The 12,325-nt window shown below is 41.6% G+C and overlaps 1 protein-coding gene across 6 annotated transcripts in view; it reads right to left on the reverse strand.

Moving 5' to 3' along the window:
• zdhhc7 (zDHHC palmitoyltransferase 7) overlaps nt 1–12,325 on the reverse strand; it is an 84,792-nt gene that overhangs the window by 25,445 nt on the left and 47,022 nt on the right. For 4 of the 6 annotated variants that reach the window (XM_085991786.1, XM_085991785.1, XM_085991789.1 and 1 more), the window contains 3 exons: nt 10,829–10,899; nt 8,051–8,372; nt 166–290 (listed from right to left, as the gene is read on the reverse strand). In XM_085991786.1, coding sequence (XP_085847912.1) covers nt 166–290; nt 8,051–8,356 — 431 coding nt within the window. In that variant the 5' untranslated portion in view covers nt 8,357–8,372; nt 10,829–10,899. The remainder of the gene's footprint in view (nt 1–165; nt 291–8,050; nt 8,373–10,828; nt 10,900–12,325) is intronic. The other 2 variants (XM_085991790.1, XM_085991791.1) reach the window with 1 other exon arrangement.

The following is a 12,325-nucleotide window of genomic DNA, read 5'->3' on the forward strand; positions in this document are numbered from 1 at the left end:
CAAAATTTGTAACTGTTCAAGAATTATTGAACTTTCTGTCAATAACACTACAGTTCTACACAGTGATCCCTAGTACAGGTCAAGGACCTGATATAAATGGAATGATCAGGCAAATTAAAAAAAGCTTTTAATGCAATTAAAACTAAAGTATAGACTGTACAATACCTGCAATGGTGAGCTCGCTCTGGCTTAATACTGCAACATTTTGGGCACTTATAGATCACCTCCCCCGGTTTCAGCTGTAGACTCTCCATATACTCTTTTGTGGCATTGCCTTTAGGCACAGCGCCCTGTGGAAAGAAACCATTAAAGCCAAGTCAAAACCAGAAATCTAACTGAGCATGACAATTAACAATAATATCATGCAACTCAACACAAACTGGAAAGTAAACACACCTCAAAGCCAGTAGGAATGAAGTTTATACCTTTAACTCACTGTCAATCTTCATATGGAACAATTTATAGAATTCTACACTCTCATTTACTAACTATATACCTATGGGACAAAAATAAGAGACAAGAATAGATAATAGTCTTTTTTTTTTTAAAGTGTGTTCAAAATCATGAAGGGTTTAGATAGAGTAAATAAAGAGAAACTGTTTCCAATGACTGAAGGGTCGATAACCAGAGGGCACAGATTTAAGGTGATTGGCAAAAGAACCAGAAGCGACATGAGGAAAAACTTTTTTACGCAACGAGTGGTTAGGATTTGGAATGCACTGCCTGATAGGGTGGTGGATACAGATTCAATAGTAGCCTTCAAAAGTGAATTGGATAAATACTTGAAGGAGAAAAAATTGCAGGGATATGGGGAAACAGCGGGGGAGTGGGACTAACTGGATTGCTCTTTGAAAGAGCCAGCGCAGACTCGATGGGCCAAATGGCCTCCTTCTGTGCTGTACTATTCTATGATTCTAACACACACATAACACAGTCCGGTGTGCTGGGAAATAGTTCTCGGATTTATGCTATGATTGTCGCATCAAACAATTTAACCAAAATTGCACATCCAGCACGGTCCACAACATGCACATTAGTATAATTACAGGTAAAGAAATAGGCTTTTCCTCTCCCACTACTAAGTATAAAAATTAGCCATGTAGAGGAAGCCACCCTTCAGCCCATCATATTAGTGCTATTTCTTTGTTCCAAATCCAAAATTAACCCCACTCTCTTCCATATCCTAGTTTCTTGCTCTGCTTCAAAAATGGCAGGAAAAAATATTGGCAAGTAAAATCAAGGAAAACCCAAAAGATGTTTTATTAAATACATAAAGATCAAGAGGATAACTAAGGAAAGAGTAGGGCCTATTAGAGACCAAAAAGGTAACCTATGTGTGGAGGTAGAAGACGTGGGGTATGGTTCTTAATAAATACTTTGCATCTGTCTTCACAAAAGAGAGGGACGATGCAGACAGGAGGAGGAGTGTGAAATATTAGATGAGATAAACAGTGAGAAAGGAAATATTAAGGGGTTTAGCATCTTTGAAAGTAGATAAATCGCCAGGCCCGGATGAAATGTATCCCAGGCTGTTAAGAAAAGCAAGGGAAGAAATAGCGAAGGCTCTGACATCACTTTTCAATCCTCTCTGGCTAAAGGCGTGGTGCCGGAGGACTGCAAATGTTTAAAAACGGAGAAAGGGATAGACCGAGTAATTACAGGCCAGTCAGCCTAACCTCGGTGATGGGCAAATTATTTGAAAAAATTCTGAGGGACAGTATTAATCATCATTTAGAAAGGCACGGATTAATCAAGGACAGTCAGCATATATTTGTTAAGGGAAGGTCGTGTCTGACTAGATTGACTTTTTTGAGGAGGTAACAAGGAGGGTCGATGAGGGTAGCGCATATGATGTAGTCTACATGGATTTGAGCAAGGCTTTTGACAAGGTCCCACATAGCAGACTGGTCAGAAAAGTAAAAGCCCATGGGATCGAAGGGAAAGTGGCAAGTTGGATCCAAAATTGGCTCAGTGGCAGGAAGCAATGGGTAATGGTCGATGGCTGTTTCCAGTGGGGTTCTGCAGAACTCAGTCCCTTACTTTTTGTGGTATATATCAATAGTTTAGACTTCAATGTAGGGGACATGATTAAGAAGCTTGCAGATGATACAAAAAATGGCCATGTGGTTCATAGTGAGGAAGAAAGCTGTAAAATGCAGGAAGATATCAATGGACTGGTCAGGTGGGCAGAAAAGTGGCAAATGGAATTCAATCCTGAGAAGTGTCAGGTAATGCTTTTGGGGAGGGCTAACAAGGGATTGGCCCAGAAATTCGGGTCTCCACGGGTGAGTACGCACGGTGTACTCACCCGTAGGCCCAATGGAAGTGCCGGTTTTCTGCATGCACTGGAATCCGGCACTTCCCTTCCCCTGAACGAAGGGGTTCAGAGGTCGAACGCGTGCGCAGGAGAGGCTGCGTGTGCACATCGAACTTACGTTTTTTTTCCTAGTTTTTCCCGGGAGGGTAAGTCTCCAGAAGTTACACATATAAAAAGCAGTCGTAAGGCCTGCTTTTTACAAGGTAAGTGGTGAATTAAGTAAAATTAAAACATTTTTTCCCACAGGTTTATTATTTTTAAATACTTTAAAGAAAGGTAAGTTTATTTTTAGCCCCGTTAGAAAATAAAATTATTTTTTACAAAAATTTAAATTGTTTAAAATAGTTATTTCATGTAATTTATAATTTATTTAAAAATGTGATTTTTAAAAAAAAATTATTTGAAGATTTAGTGATGTTTTGGGGCTTATAGTATTTATAAGTTTGACAGCCCTTCCTGTCAAACTTATGAATGAAGCATTCCCTGCTCCGATTGGCTCTCCATGGCCCACGTGATCCCAGGGGACGCATCGAACTAACTACGCCCCTGGGATACGCAAGCACTGCGCGCTGGCAGTTGAAGGAGGCCCAGGATCGGAATTCCATGGGGGCCCACAGCTCAACGGCTGGCGCGCAAGGTAAGTGCAGGTCGGGGGCTTACACCCGCGGGAAGCCCCCGACCCAAATTTCTGGGCCATTAAATGGTAGGATGCTGAGAAGTGTATAGGAACAGAGGGACCATGGAGTGCATGTCCACAGATCGCTGAAGGTAGCAGGACAGGTAGACATGTGGTTAAGAAGGCATACGGGATATTTTCCTTTATTAGCCGAGGCATAGAGTCTAAAAGCAGGGAGGTTACACTAGAACCATATAAAATACTACTTAGGCCACAGCTAGAGTACTGCGTACAGTTCTGGTCACCACATTACAGGAAAGATGTGACTGCACTAAAGAAGGTAGAGCAGATTTACGAGGATGTTGCCAGGACTGGAGAATTTTAGCTCTAAGGAAAGATTGGAATAGGCCGGGGTTATTTTCTTTGGAATAGAGGAGGCTGAGGGGAGATTTAATTGAGGTGTATAAAATTATGAGAGGCCTAGATAAAGTGGCTAGGAAGGACCTATTTCCCTTAGCAGAGAGATCAATAACCAAGGGCCATAGGTTTAAAGTAATTGGTAGAAGGATTAGAGGGGAGTTGAGGAGAACTTTTTTCACCTAGAGGGTGGTGGGGGTCTGGAACTCACTGCCTGAAAGGGTGGTAGAGGCAGAAACCCTCATCGCATTTAAAAAGTACTTGGATATTCACGTAAAGTGCCGTAACCTACAGGGCTACGGACCAAGAGCTGGAAAGTGGGATTCGGCCAGATAGCTTTTCTTTTGGCCAGCACAGACATGATGGGTCAAATGGCCTCCTTCTGTGCTGTAAACGTCTGATTCTATTCAAATATTTATCCAATTTTCCCTTAAAAGATGCAATGGTCTCTACTTCAACCACTGCCTGTGGTAAAGCATTCCCTGCTTCTACAATCCTCCGTGTAAGACATTTCTCCCAACATCTTTCCTCACTCTCTAGTGATAATATATGACCCCGTCACTGACTCCCCAACTAGAGGAGATAGAGTTTTCCTATTCGCCCCATCAGAATCCTTCATAATTTTAAAAACCTTTATTAAATGTTCTCTTAACCTTCTTGGCTTCAGTAGAAATAGTTCTAGTATTTCAAGTTTCTCCTCAAAATTACAGTTTCCCAACCCTGGCATCATCCTGGTGAAACTGCACTGTGCGCTTTCTCTGGCTTAATGTCCTTTCTCTAAACGGGAAGCCGAAAACTGCAGAGTCTTTTAAACTGAGGCCTAACCAATGTTTTGTATAAATTCATTAATACTTCCTTACTCTTGTACACTATGCCCCTTACGTAAAAAACCCAAAATTCTATTAGCCATTTTTATAACTTTATCTACAGAGAATTATGTATTCGAACCCCTAGGTTTCCATGTTCATCCACACCCTTCAATGTCTTTCCATTAAGTATATCCTCCCATTCCTTGTGTTTTTTCTCCAAAAGGATATTACCTCACACTTATCCAGTCTGAGCAACATCCATTTACCCTAACTCTTACCAGTCAATACAACTTTCTATCCATCTTGCTACATTACTTATACCATATTCTTGAGTTTTTCTAACATGCCTTGTGAGACACCTTATGAATAGTAACTATCATCACATGGTTGTCATGTCCTACTGAATTGTATGTTCTGAATTAAACAATATTTTTTTTTCTTCAAACATCCTCTAGCAATAAACTTCTCTTCGAATGATTTTTGGCTGTTCAGCTTGTCTTTTGATTGCAGAAATTTGGCTGCATTGTCAAAATTGTTCAGATTTATTTGCTATGACAGCCGCGGTAGATATTCTGGGCTGTTGCAATTTTCTGACTGCTCCCGCTCCATAAATCAAATAAATTGCTCCCTGTTAACACAGAAGAATTTCTGATTTGCTCGTCCCAGATTCCTGAAGACAGTGTCAACTGAGGAAGAATTTAAACATAGGGTAAATGGGCTAAGTGCCTGCTTGACTGTTCCATGACTGATCTACTAAAATCTCATTCTGAAATAATATTGAACCTTAGAAGGGTTGGAAATGGCTAATGATTGAAAAGGAAGTTTTTCTTTGCAGTTATCTTGACTAAAACAAACAAAAAGCTAAGGCCATGATTTGTCTCAAAATACTGTTTATATGCTTGCAGGCCATTTAATTTCAGGTAATCTCAATTACTATTTTCCATTTAATTTTATTTAAAAGGAAGATCTGATACTGCTGTAAATGTTTTATGAAACCATCAGGCAACATAGTGATTAACTAGTGACATGTCATATATATTAAGTCAACACTCCAGGCTGCAGTTCAATGCATGTGAAATATGCTGAGGTACTGATCTGAATTAATTTAGTGCAATATGATCAATGAAGTCAAATGAAAAAATCTATTTGGGGAGGAAACAAGTAAAGAATGCCGATAGACAGAAAAATATGATTTTCAATCTTTTTTGATAATGCTGCATGATTGGGAGCAAAGTGGGAAATGTATTCTCATTTTTCAGTATGTCTATCACTCACACAAAATGTGCTTTCCGTCTCTCCTTTTGGAGCATTCAGCATTTGTTGTTTTGCTTAAAGAGCAAGTGATCTTCACAGATTTATAGCTGCTCCTCTTTTTTACGTACATCAAGGTTATATTAATGGGTTACAAGAAATACCGGTCATGTGTTCTGGGAGCTCAAGAATAAAGCAGTTCATTCAATTCCTCGTTCTCACAGATCTGAATTTAACTCGGTTTGGTTCTAATATACCAATATTTATGACTTGGTGTCTAAACATTATTCTTTAACTCACATTACTACAGCACTCTTGTGGACAACAATTACAATTAGTGGAAAAAAATACATAGTGCAGTCCCTGTAGTTGGCCAAATTTTGAATAAGCCATTAAAACCATGGCCTGGCAACTAAATAATTGAGTTGAGAAATGAGTTCCCATGTCCGCTAAATGGTTGTAAACATGGACAGTTCAAATAGAGAAGTGAATAGCTTCAGGTATACTGAAACACGAGTCACATTCACGGTGACATGCCCGGCAACAAAACAAAACATCTGGTCACCAAAGGTGGTTATCATGGTGGCCATTAGGGGGGGGATTCCTCGATTCGGCAGAAAAATCATAGGAAATTTCCCACGGTGCACTCCGTGAGGTCGCTCCCCACTGGGAGCACTGGATCATGGAATTACCCCTATTGTATCCAACAGCTAGTGTTAAGTTAAATTTAACTAGACTATTACTGTACCTGAAACGATTTGTCTTACTTAATTCTGCATTATACCACATTTCCCTTTTTTCATATTTCTTTGATACATCATATTGCAATCACTGGAACTATTTCTTTTGAAAGTTTATTTGAAAAAAAATGCATCAAGGTTAGGAAATCTAAATCCACATCAGAATAATAGCAGCCTGATTATGCTTGTGCTGCCCTGATAATCTAGAAAGCAAGTGAACATACCATTAAACTCATCTCTTGAATTACTTCACCCAATGTTTAACCTATATAGTATGAATAAATAGCCCAACTGTACCAATGACCATAACTTATTCAGAACTATGTTGCTCACAAATTTTGAGGTCAACCTAACCATGTTATAATCATGCTGTATATAAATATATATATATGCTACGGACTAAACAATCACGTCATAAAACAGGCAATTTTCCTCAGTGTAAAGAATAACTGTTTAAGGTAAGTTTAGAATAATCACCTTATGGAGCAAATGTTTTTAACTATTCAATCTGTCAAATTAAGGTAAAAGATGAAAAAGCTTCAGCAGAAACAAGTGAATTAGTTTCCTTTTTACCAACCATTTTCCTCTCCCCCTCCTGAAATCATTGACTTCTTCCTGAGGTATGGCTCCATGGGTGATGGCTACCGCTCCCCGTGGTACATGCCCAGGGTGCTACTCTTTATGTGTGAATGCAGATAGAACAAGTCAGCAGGCTATTGAATGTTGGGGAGCCAAGCGTGATCCTGTCTACACAAACACACTAACTGCAGGGTGGCTGGAACAGCGACCCTGGCTGATTTCCCCACTCTAACTCAGTGATATCAGGCTGGACATTAACTCTGAGGCGGGGAGGGAGTTGGGGGTTGGATTGTGGTCCAGCCCCCCACCCCACCCCCCCCAAAGAACCCGGAAGAACGGGTTTCCCTCAGGCCCTGTCAATTTTAATGGCAGGACCTGATTAACATTTTTTGTCGGTTTCCCAGACGCAGTCAGCCAGGCTGAGAGGCTGGCTGGCTGGCTCAGGCGGGTGGGCCTTCGGCACCAGGCCATAGCCAGAAAGTGGAGAGGATGGAGGGAGGGATCGGGGTGGGGGCGAGGAAGATCAGGCGTCGTGAGCCAGGCAACATCGGGGGGTCGGGGGGTGGGGGGGGAGAAAGAGGGGAAGAAGATTGGGAGTCCTGAGCTGGGGAACTAGGTGGAGGCTGAAGCAGAGGGATGAAGATCAGGAGTCATGAACCGAGCAACATCAGGGAGATCAGAGGCCGGGGTGATTGGAGTTCGAAGGCAACAAGGAAGATCAGAGGCCAGAACAGGGGGGGGTTTGGGAGGGGGGTCTCCGATCACGAGGTGTGGGTGAAGCAGATAAGCTGGATCCAGCAGGTAAGTGGAAAGGCACTTACCGCCTGGATCCAGCAGTCCTTGCCTCCCTTTAGCCGCCGGGTTTCCCCGAGACCTGGGAAACTCGGCCGGCCAGGTTTAAATTAAAAATGGTGGTTAAATGTGAGGCTCCCAGCCTCATTATAATATTTAAATTGCAAACTTGCCTCCTGCGAGCGGGTTGGTTGCCCGATCCCGTCCCGCCTCCGTTAAAACTGGAAGTGAGTGGGTTGGAGGCAGATTGGGGCCGGGATTCAGATTTTTAACATTTTAACATCCCACCCGACCCTAACCCACCCATTTTTGGGGGTTAAAATTCCCCCCATTGACTGTTGCCCCAGCTGAGATCAATGAACTCTGCACACATCAGGATCAAACCCTCTTGATCTGTATGGCTCAGCTGTACACTGCCTCGTCCAACTGCACCACCAAAGGCAGCCTGAATATAGCAATAAATATTGATGTTTCAACTGAGTTTACTCGATGCTAAACATTAAAAATACTCTCTATTGTATGCACTTACTGGATCTGTCAACATTGTTCTCAGATGGGATGAAAGAGCCAGCACTGCCAGACTGTTAAATACAATGCCGTTTATCAGCGCGTACCAGTAGTCTTTGGAAGGCAATAGCATTACAAAGGTCACAACAAAGTCTGCGTATAAAACCAGGAGCCAAGTTATGACAGCGCAGACCATTCCACATCCATCGTGGATAAACCAGGTCCGATCCACCGTTTCCACATTGGCAGACGAGCACTCAAAGTCATCTTCGGAGCTCAGCAGAGGATGATGGTCAACATCCCGGAATCGGTGCCCTGACGACTGCATGATCCGTCAGTCTCATCTATCATGAAAGAGACATGCATGTGCACAAAAAAAATGACAAGAACACAGTAAATGTCAGCACTCATTACAGTTCTTAACAGCCACATTATTTGACATTTTTGTATTTAAAAAGATACGGGTGAGCTTAAGTTACAGTTTGTATTATTTATCTCCTGTCATAACTTTCTAAGGAAGAACTGTCATAACTTGGATGTAAATAATATCCCATTATTCTTTTTTAATAAATTAATCATCATCTCTCTCACTTTTTGTGTAATTAACTCCCTTGTGTCATGTACATATATTATTTTAGTCACAGAATAAGACAACTTAAAAGTGAATCTATACTTCATCTAGAGCCATCTTTTGTTTCTTAACTTATCCCATGATCATCTCCTTTTGCCTTGCACCATTATTCCTTTTGTCTTTTAATCTCTCCTGCCTTTCTTCCTATCACAGACCTTCCCTTTCGTTCTTTCCTCCCCTCCCTCCTTTCCCCGTCCCACACTTGCTTAGAAACCTGTTACATCTCCAACTTTTTCCAGTTCTGACGAGGGGTCATCGACCTGAAATATTGGACTGGATGTTGCCAGCCCTGGGAGGCAGGTTTGGAGGCAGGACAGGTGGCAAAATGGCAGAATCTGGGGGCGGGTGCCTAACCTGCCTCCGTGCCATCTTGCCAACCTGCACTGGGTCGTGTCTCCTTGGAGGTGGGAAGGGATTACAGCCACTTAACTGCCTCTTAACAGGCAGATAAGAGGATTATCCCCATTTTGCCCACACGAGTGCGGGCTTCCCGAAGGCTCCGAAACCCGCTAGGGACACCAAGGCGAGTAGTGGGTCTGCGGGGGTTGGTGGGGTCCAAAAGTGTGCTGCGAAGATAAGTGATGGATGCAAGTGTGGAGAGGTGAGTATCTGAGGTAAGTGGAAAGTGTTAAAAAAAAATTACTTACCTTTGTTTCTTCCTGCAGGCTTCAATCGGTGGGTATGCAGAGAGTCTCGCACCTCTGCGGCAGTGATGACAGATGGCCGTTGCATTGTCCAATGCAACAACCATCTAATTTCTGCAAAAGAAAGAGGTTTGATGAGTTCTTGTATTCAAGAACTCATCAAACTACAGAGCTGTCAAACTATGACAATTCATCTGTCAAAGATTTTTGACAGATGAAACGTCATATGTTGACGTTCTCTGTAATCGGCTTTCCCTTAATTGGCCTGCTAAGCCCGACAAGTGGGAGTCCCGCCTCCAAAAGCTCCCCATTGGCAAAATCCAGCCCACTAACACTGTTTCTCTCTCTACAGATGTTGCCTGACCTGCTGAGTATTTCCAGCATTTTCTGTTTTTATTTCAGATTTCCAGTATCCGCAGTATTTTGCTTTTGTATTAACAGTGAATCTAATGGATACTTGTTACTCATAATAAGAAATATTGTTGCTCCACATTTACGGAAAATAAATGTAACTGTAGATCTGTGAAGTATCAGTATACTCTCAGCAATATTACGTATCTACTTAAAATGAGTAATTATTCAATTTTTTCTGGTTGAAAAAACAGTCCTTAAAATAACAGGATGTAAAATCCTCTCTGGATGAACATTTGTAATCAAGCATATTAGGTTTCAGGTTTTTGACGGAAGGCGGCAGAAGTGTGGGAGAACTCAGAACTCTTAAAATGTGAACATTGGCAACAAATTCTGGTGTCAGTAGAGCAACTTCTTCCCTTCACCGAAAGGAAATACAGATATATACCTCCATCCCCTCACCAAAAGATGAGATTTATAGCCTCTCCCATCTAAGACCAGCAAGTAGTAAAACGTATGCACGTAAAAAATGGCACAGGTCTTTGAAGAGCATTTAAAAAAAATTCTATTGTTTTTAGAGGGCCATTTTATTTTTTACATACATATATATGGTGTCCCCCTCATAAAAACTGTATCCGACAGATGCCAAGTAAACTATTTATACCAGGAGTTTAAGAAAAATGTGAACTAAAATTACATTTCTGTCTATAATAAGCTAATTATTTAATTGATTTGTTTATGAGAGTTAAGGTGATTTCCCCTCTCCCTTTTTGCCTATCACATGATTCATTCTTAATTTGAAGAATGGATTTTATTTTCTCCAAGTTTTTGCTCCCAATATTAGCATCAAGCGCATCGATGCCAAGCACAACACGGATTAGATGCATCATGGTGTTGTCACTACTCTGTCCTTACAATACACCGTACATCTATGTATTTTTTTAATGTATCCCAAACCAAGTATACTTGTGGCCTCTTTGAACGAAGGTTCCAATTTAATGCTAAATTATGAGTTTTGTATTACAGGCATTTACTAGAAATAAGTCTGCCCAAGTTAATTTTGCTAAGCAGCTTTACAGTTGGCAAAGAATGGTATATAAATATAGCCATCATGCTGGCTCTTATCATTTTCAAGACTGTTTAGCAAATAAAACACACAAAGAATAATCCTTACCTAAATGCCTCAGGATTTTCCATGAAGTTGTTCCTGAAACAAAATTGCTTTTCAGAATTATTTCAAAAGACCTGCAGAGAATATAAATGACAACTCTCACTCATTGTCAATTATTATACATTTATCCTTCACAGTTGACTAAAGTAGATCTTAAGTTATATTAAATCTTAGATCCCATCTAGAGCATGAACACCTTTCTTCTTTTATAGCCTGTATTTAGCTCATGTAGTTAGCCCTTCTTAATGCTATAGCCAAGCCAAGGATCATGGGTCAATGGCTGACGCCTCTTCTAATATCTGTTTATACCATCTTTGCATATGTTCAGCCAGGTGTCCCAAAAATTGCCCCTCACAGCCAAAGAATGTTGTGTGGGAGTAAAAGGAAAGAAACATGGTAAAATTGCATTTTATGTAAGTAGTTTTCTGTATGAACAGAAAGTTGTGGCTTTCACACGGATAGAGTGCTGAATATTTATTATGCAGATGAAGATGGCAACACAGGGGAGGGAAATCGTGAGTAGTACGTGGCACTGTGGGGCAATTGGTTAATGGGGGGAGGGGGTGGGAATATTGATAGGAAAAGGCAAGTGTTGGTTATGGGGATTCTATCATTAGGATAAATAGCCTTTTTTGGAGCCACAACCAATTTTTTGTATTTCAGATTCCAAGATAAGGGTAATAAGGGGGTGGAAAAGATTCAACCAGAAACGTTGGCCGCGAATTTGCCGGCGTTCAGAGGGCGGGTCTGCTGTCAAAATAGCGAAGATTGACATCGAGTAAGAAACCCACTTTCAACCCGCCTCCACACGAGTCTCCCAGGTGCCGGGTCTGTCAGCGGAGAACTGACCTGACACCAAGCAGCGGGGGATACAATTGAGCTAATTAAATGGCTTGTTAAGAGCCAATTTAATACTATGTTGAGGCTTCCTTCCCATTTTACGTTCTCCCTCACGGGTTACCCGCTGCTCAGGGAACACGCCAGCTCACCCTGGCGTGATTTGAGTCTGCTCTGATGTTTCTGATAAGCTGACAGCAGCAGAAGTGGTGTAAAGGACGCCATGTTGCAGATGGTCAGTTTCAGAGAGCAGGAAATGTTCGTTATTTGCCACATTGGGGAAACACTGTGTGTATGTAGATAAACCTGTATAATCCCCTTTTAACTGCTGTATTCCCCTCCCCCCGCAAGACAGTTGCAAGCTGAGAGGAATAAGGCATGTTCAGACTTGCCTGCTGCTGAGAGAAGGAAAACCAATCAGGTTCCAGCAGGTGACCCATCCGTGAGTCATCACAGGCTCGCGGGCTTTACGAATTCAGTACTGTATTGTGAGAGTTGGAGTAAAAGACCTATTTCTTGTAGCTCGCTGTGTTGCCTATTTCTTTACGCGGGAGACTGTAGTCTCCCACAGTTACTGCATTTGTAATATGTATAGGGCCGTATTTTCCGATCGGAGGCTTCCTACAGACCGATGCCTCGGATCGGAAAAAATCTACGCATTTA

The sequence above is a fragment of the Somniosus microcephalus genome, chromosome 6 (genome assembly GCF_052327205.1).
Source record: "Somniosus microcephalus isolate GS21.2 chromosome 6, FLI_Smic_1.0, whole genome shotgun sequence".
NCBI lineage: Eukaryota > Metazoa > Chordata > Chondrichthyes > Squaliformes > Somniosidae > Somniosus > Somniosus microcephalus.